This window comes from Grammomys surdaster, unplaced genomic scaffold (assembly GCF_004785775.1).
Source record: "Grammomys surdaster isolate TR1022 unplaced genomic scaffold, NIH_TR_1.0 126131, whole genome shotgun sequence".
Classification (NCBI taxonomy): domain Eukaryota; kingdom Metazoa; phylum Chordata; class Mammalia; order Rodentia; family Muridae; genus Grammomys; species Grammomys surdaster.
This window is the reverse complement of record NW_021620939.1, coordinates 5,365,458-5,372,890: the sequence shown is the minus strand read 5'-3', so window position 1 is coordinate 5,372,890 and position 7,433 is coordinate 5,365,458. Positions and strand designations below refer to the sequence as shown.

The 7,433-nt window shown below is 35.7% G+C and overlaps 1 protein-coding gene across 1 annotated transcript in view; it reads left to right on the top strand.

Annotated features, from left to right (window-relative positions):
• The first annotated feature begins 1,151 nt into the window (after window positions 1–1,151).
• The window catches only part of Dock3 (dedicator of cytokinesis 3), a 200,895-nt gene continuing 194,613 nt past the window's right edge, over window positions 1,152–7,433 (top strand). The window contains exons 1-2 of the mRNA XM_028756841.1: window positions 1,152–1,175; window positions 2,072–2,220. Of these exons, the coding sequence (XP_028612674.1) occupies window positions 1,152–1,175; window positions 2,072–2,220 (173 nt within the window). The remainder of the gene's footprint in view (window positions 1,176–2,071; window positions 2,221–7,433) is intronic.

Below are 7,433 nucleotides of genomic sequence, written 5' to 3'. Positions count from 1 at the left end.
CATGGAGAAAACCCACTGTCTTTCCCTGTAGGATTGTCAGTGTTACATCATTACAGAAGAACAGGGCATGGGAGCTATTATAATTTCTAGAAATTTTAATATGAAAAGTCCTTATTAAAAATTTAGATAATTGTTTATAATTCTTTAAAGACTATATCAGTGTATTCTTGCATAGATATTGTGTGTACATGTGTATATATTACATGCGTGTATGCTTATATATGTGTATACACATATATACTACACACATACTCTTAGTTTATTAAGGCTGCTATATAAAAATTCTATAAACTGTAAAGAACAGAAATTTATTTCTCATGGTTCTGAAATTTGGGAAGTCTGAGATGAAGACACTCAGTGTCATTGTCATGGGAGAACTGATTTCCACGTAACTGATGCCTTTTAACTACATCCTCACAATGTGTAGTAGAAGAACAAACTCCATGGACCAGTCCTATACAAGGGCACAAATGTTATTTGTGCTCTGCCCTCATGATTTTAATCATCTCTGCAAAAGTACTGCTTTCTAATACCATTGACTTAAGAGTTAGGACTTTGATATGTAAATTTGGTGTGACACAAACATTTAAATTGCAGCACATGGGCTACAGCGATGGCTCAGCAATAAAGTGCAGCAGAAGACTTATGTTTGATTTGCAGCACAAGCATGGCAGATTACAACTATCTGTAACTCCAGTTTCAGGGATATCTAGTGCCCTCTTGAGTCCTCTGTGTGCACCAGGCTTGGATGTGGTACACAGAAATACATTTAGGCAAAACATCAATACACTAAAAATAAATACATCTTTAAAAAGAATAAATCATAGCACACATGTAACCATATGCTCCCTTACACTTGGCAAAAAAAAAGAACCCTACTTTTAGTTAGTGTTCACAAATCTCAGAACTACCTTGAAGCTGACACTATCTTCATCCTCCAGTTCAAGTCAGCGTTTCATGAAAACTGGTTCACGTTTCTTAAAGCTTCAGCATCCCTTTGTATCAGTCTCAGCTGATGATCTTGCATTTTCTCTGAGAATACTTCAGTCATTTCATTAAATTTCCAGCTCTCTGTGTCATTACCTATATTAGGGATCTTTCCTTTCTGTGACAATATAGTTGTCCCTTTTGGTCCATGGATTCAAGCGATTATGGAACAAAAGTGGAAAAATTGTGTATGTAATATGTGTTGATTGATTATTAAAACATTTTTTATAGATTGGTTATACTTTAATATCTTAAATAATCATATAAAAACCATGTTTCCCTCTGAAAGAATCCTAAGTATTCAAAAGTTAAGATTTCGCTTCTATGAAATAAGACTCCAGTTCTTAAATTTATATTCTTAAAAACAGTTTTTGAAGCATCAACTGAGTACTTAGTTTTTTGTGTTTTGCTTTTTACTTGCAAGGTAATAAGCACTATAATGCCCTTAATTAAGTTCATTGTGATGTTTCTACTTAACTTTTGTAGTCATAAGGATTTTTATTAAACTGAAAGGAGTAGAAATCTCCCACTCTAGGGACACACACTGTTTAAAAGAAGCTAATTAGAAAACTAGATGAGGCCTAGAAACCAAGAAAGAAATCTCACTCCAGAGACTGGCTTTATATGAAACCTTAGTTGTTTTAAAATAGGGCAATTAATTCTCTTCCCTCCTTCTTTTAACTTGACTTTCCCTCCTGATGAAACTAGAGGTGTTGCCATTTGGCCGAAGTCTTTGCTGTTAGGGGCATTATTACTTCCGTTGTGAAATCAGCTTTGAGCTCTTGTGTAAGTTACTTTTCTGATTAAGCTTAATAACTTTGATTTACTTAAAATGAGTTGTCCAGGATTGGGTAGAGAGGTACTTTCCGATGATGTAGATTAGTTATACTGCCTTGTTAGATACCACTGTGTACAAGTTTTTGGAAAGTAGGAAATACCTTTTTGTTTCTAAGTATTCTTCTCCTTACATTGCCTTTACAGTTCAGGGAAATAAGCACTTTCCATAGTTTAACTATTTTTCTTTCTCTTTTCATTCCCTTTCCATATCCCTTTTATATTTCACCCACACCAAAATACCTTTCAGAAACACAAAGTAGATCTTTTCTACAAACTACGCCATGTGATGAATGAACTTATTGACCTGCGAAGGCAGCTACTGTCTGGTCACCTGACACAGGATCAGGTGCGGGAGGTTAAGCGGCACATCACCGTGCGCCTGGACTGGGGTAATGAGTAAGTATGACTGTTACTTGGGCATCTCTTAGTTCCTTTGTAACTTAGTCCTCATAGAGTTTAAACTTGATCTAAGCTTCTCTTTAATGATCAAAAGATAATATATCCTCCATTCAGTTTTGCTAGGTCATTTTTTCTAATTATCAATAGTTCTAGTCTGAAGTTTTCTTAGCCTCTGTTTTATTTCTGGAAAGAATTAAGGAAGTGGACTGGCTTATCCTCTGAGCTGTCTTCCAGGAGATCAGATTTCTTTATTTTAAATCTCACTAATTACAATATACTTAAAAAGATTTTGTAATGCTTTAGAGAAAAGGGAAGTTGGTACAGTGAAGATGGCTCAGCAGATAAAGATACTTGCCACTGAACCCTTCCCGCTGAGTGTGATCTCCAGATTTTACAAGGTGGAAGAGAAACTGATTACTGTAAGTTCTTTCACTTTTGCTTGGGCATTTACAAGCCTACACACATACCAAATAAATGTATACTTTGTGTGTGTGTGTGTGTGTGTGTGTGTGTGTGTGTGTGTGAGAGAGAGAGAGAGAGAGAGAGAGAGAGAGAAGTATTAGTGTATTTTATACCCATACAATGAATCTGAATAAGCATAACCTATAAATGAAGATTTATACTTTAGAATATTCTTAACTCATTTGTCATTCAGAAAGACTCCTGCATTTGTACAGTAGATGTGATGATTTTCTGTGCCCTTAAAATAAAGTTTGAGGGCTAGAAAGATAGTTCAGTGGTTAAAACCACAGGCTGTTCTTTCAGAGGGCTGGTGTTTGATTGACAGCATCCTACATGGCAGCTCACAACTGTCTACAACCTCAGTTCTAGGGGATCTGCTGCTCACTAATGGCTTCTTTGGCACCAGGCGCACACATGGTGCAAAGATATACATGCAGGCAAAGCACCCATACACATAAAACAAAAATAAATATTTAAAAACAAAAATTAGAGACTTTGTCATTATAAATTGATATATGTTAAAGTTGTATTTCTTTATAAATTTAATAATTGTTCATGTCCACTGAACTTTGAAGCAACCAGTTGTTTCTGACTTCAGACATACATTTTTGTCTAAATATATTTGTTTCTATTCACATCTTCCCAGCCAAAGCATTTTGGAATGATAGAAAAGAAACCAGTAAATGAGACATGTGAATCTATTCCTGAAAGGTAGGAAGTAAGTTACTGACAGAAGAAGCTAATATAGGCAGAGAGATCTTCAGTTAATGTTGGAACTAGTCTGCTTTGAAGCTCCCAGAATCAGGATATGAGAGGGACCTTAAAAGGTCACAGTGATAGTTTTAAAGTCTGTATGAAGAATAATCATTTCTTGATAAGAATTAATAGGCAGTTGTTTTTCTTTTATATTAGAAACTAGCAGCCTCAAAGAAACTGGACAACTGGAGGGAGAACTAGGACCTCATGTACTGTGGCATTTAAAGGCTTCATATAATGACCAGGTCCCCACTCTTATCAGAAAGGAAAGCTTACCAGTCATCTATTGATGTATAAAACTTTTACAGTTTTTCCAGTGCATTTTACATATAAATGAATAGTCAGTTTTCACTGATACTTAAATAAATTATCTCTCATGGAAGAGGGAGACCAAGATTAAAAAAATGTCTGGGCCCAAGGGAAATGACTTATCCTTTAAGAGAAAATGGTAGTTCACTAAAAGTTTTAAGAACAAAACAAATTTCTCCAGTATCTACAAAGAGAATCAGAAAGGCTCATTATGTAGAATTAGAGTCAATAAAGAAAGAAGGAAGAATATGATTTTTAAAATAAAACACTCAGATAAATTTTATGTAATTTCCTTGAAAACAAAAGAAGAAAGATGGAAAATAATTCACTGAGTATATTGAAAGTTAGAGAATCATTACCGAGGAGGTTCAAGATCAAATCTAATTCCCAGAAAAAGAGCAAAGACAATGAGATAGTGTTTATAAAGAAACAGAAGTCCCAGAGCCAAAATAAGCAGCTTCTAGGTACAGTTAAAGTAATTAATGGAGTTAAAAACAAACTCCAGATTAAGGTACATTAAGATTTTTTTAAAAAAATTCCAGGAATGAATAGAAATTCTTAAAGGTCTTTAGATAGAAAAACAGCTTTTCTTACAAAAGAAAGTAATCACACTGGCCTCAAAAGTTTTATCATTATTACCAGATACTGGAAGATAATAAAGTAGTTGCTTTAGAATTTCATAAGGGAAATGATACACTAGCCAGAGTTTTGTAAGTAGTCACACTAACTGATAGTGTCAAATAAGGCAATTTTTATGTAATCAAGGATACACAGTAGCTATCTTTCATTTCCTTTTCGTTGATGAAACTTGAGGAAAGAAACTGCTAAGTATAAGAATAAATCAGGAAATATAAACTAATACATGGCTTCAGCTGTATATGTAAGGGTGGAGGGCCCTGTCGGGCATAGGTGGGAGAAGAGATCCTTGGTCTCATGAAGGCTGGACGCCCCAGTGGGTGGGAATTTGAGGGTGGGGAGGTGGGAGTGGGGGGGGTAGGTAGGGGTACATCCACAGAGAAGCAGAAGGAGGGGTGAGGGGATAGGGGGTTCCTTGGTAGGGCGGTTGGGGTAAGGGGATAACATATGAAATGTAAATAAAACATCCAATTAAAAAAAACTAATATATCTGAGTGAATCAAACTGAGAATGATAGTTGTTATTACTAGAAATAAGAGAAATATAATTGAAATTGATTTAATTTTTTTTTGAAGGGACAAGATTCTATCCTGGTTTGTTAACTCCTGACTGTACATTGTAGTCTGTAATTCTTGTTATATACTAAACTACTCATGCTGTAGTATGCGTGAATTAAAGTTCTTCCTGGCTGTATACTGTAATCATTGTTGTATACTAAAGGATTTATATGCTATAGTATACATGAATTCAAGTACATTGGTCAGATAGTGTTCTCTGAATTAATGATTTGGAGCAATAAAAAAACAACTAAGTAAAATATAATGTTAAATTACAGAACAAGTAATGAATCTGTGTCCTTAGCCCCAGATACTAGTCATTATCCTGTAAAGTATCATTGCACTTACCTTAAGAATCAATAGTAGCCAGGAGTGGTGGCACATCAATCCTAGTAATCTGGAAGCAGAGACCGAAAGATCTCTGAGTTTGAGCCCAGCCTGGTCTACATAGTTCCAGGATAACCAGGACTAAAGAGAGAGGCCCTGTCTCAACACCCCCCCCAAAAAATCCCAAAAAGCAAACAAATAAAAACCCCTAATAATGGTAAGTGAATTTGAATCAATGCCACTAATAGTTATACAATTCATCATGTTGGAATTTAACTGTAACCATAAAACCACTTAGTAAAGAAGATAAATGTTTTTGAAGTGTCAGTTAACTTTTTACCGTAAAGCTTGGAACACAAACCAATCATATTTTACAATCCTAGTGAGGGTAGTAATGTCTTAGATACAAGTACAGATTAATTTTGAAGAAAACTAATGAGAGTGGAAATTCCTTTGGTAGTTGTAGAACTATTTCATCTTTACAACTTTTTTCAGTGGTGTGCGTGCGTGCGTGCGTGTGTGCGTGCATGTGTAATATATTCATTTTAATAAAGAAATCAAAGAAAGAAGCACAATTCCAGTCTGTCCCTCCTTTCCCTGTTCTCCATCTTCATTCTTCGGGCACCTTGTTCTTCCTCCAGTTTTCTTTTTTTTCTCATTAGAAAATAAAGTTGATGGCAGACAATACCAACTTAGATAAGGACAAGTGAGTCATAGGCAGAGTCATAGTGATCTGTCCCCTGAACCTTCACCCAGCCAATACCAGGTTCTGAAAGATATCTGTATTCCCCCTGAACACCCACACTCCAGTGTCATCCCCTTCACCACATCCTGCCTTTCTGTGTTTATAACCCCTGTGTGAATGAATTACGATTTGAGAAAAAAATAAATTATTTAAAAAGAAAAGAAAGTTGAAACTCAAAAATTTTGTAGGTCTGTCTCTATTTTTGTTATTACTGTTTTCTTTTCTCCTTTTATTTATTCTTTTCTCATATAATGCATTCTGACCACAGCCTCCCCTCCCTTCACTCCTCCTTTCTCCATTCCTTCTACCTCCCCTCTTTCCCAGATCCACTCCTTCTTTTCCCTTTAGAAAAGAGTAGGCCTCTCAGGGATGTCAACCAAACATGATATAACAAGATACAATAAAACTAGTCACAAACCTTCATATCAAGGCTGGGTGAGACAACCCAGTATGAAGAAAAGGATCCCAAGAGTAGGAAAAGAACTAGGGACAACTTCCCCCTACCCCCATTCCCACTGCTAGGAGTCCCACAAAACCCAAGCTAAAACCCACAATATACATGCAGAGGATCTAGCACAGACTCATACAGTGTCCCTGTTTGTCACTTCAGTCTCTGAGCCCATGTAAGTCCTGCTTAGTTGATTCTGAAGGCTATGTTCTTGTGATGTCCTTGACCCCTCTGGCTCCTATAATCTTTCTTCTTCTGATGGGCTATCCAAGATATGCTTAATATTTGGCTGTGACTGTCTGTTTCTGCTCCCATCAGCTGCTGGAGGAAGCCTCTTTGATGACAATTGGGCTTGGTACCAGTCTGAGTACCACAGAATGTCACTGGGTATCATTTCATTGGCTTTATGTTTTATTTTATTTTATTTACATAAACAGGCAAACAGACAAATCCAAAGCATTTCTTCTAAACCGATAGAACTGTTTTCTCTGATACTTGAACTTCTATTTTTCCTTCATATTTTGAAATAAGAGATGATTTATTGTAAAGATACTATATTTCGTAAGTTATGTAAAAGAGATTATTCCACACCAAAGCTGAGTTTAAAAAACCATTTCCATCATTCTCTCGTACACTAGAATATTTCCATACTTTGTGTTTCACAATTCTTTTATAAGTGTCAGAAAGTATTGATACATAGTACATATTGGCATGTAGTAGATCAACTGTCAGTACTTGATGAACACATTTTAGTCTTTTATGTAATATAATTATTAGTCATATGCTAATCTTTTATGCCTTGTCTATAAAGCCCTGACATATAGTTTGCCTTTTCAGAATCAATTTCATAAACAATCATAGCTTTTAATAGTATATTTAATTATAGCATTGTGGCAAGTACAGGACCCTGTTGGTCCTACTATAATGAAATGTTCTGTTGACCTTCCAAGACTTCCCTAGTGAGAGAACT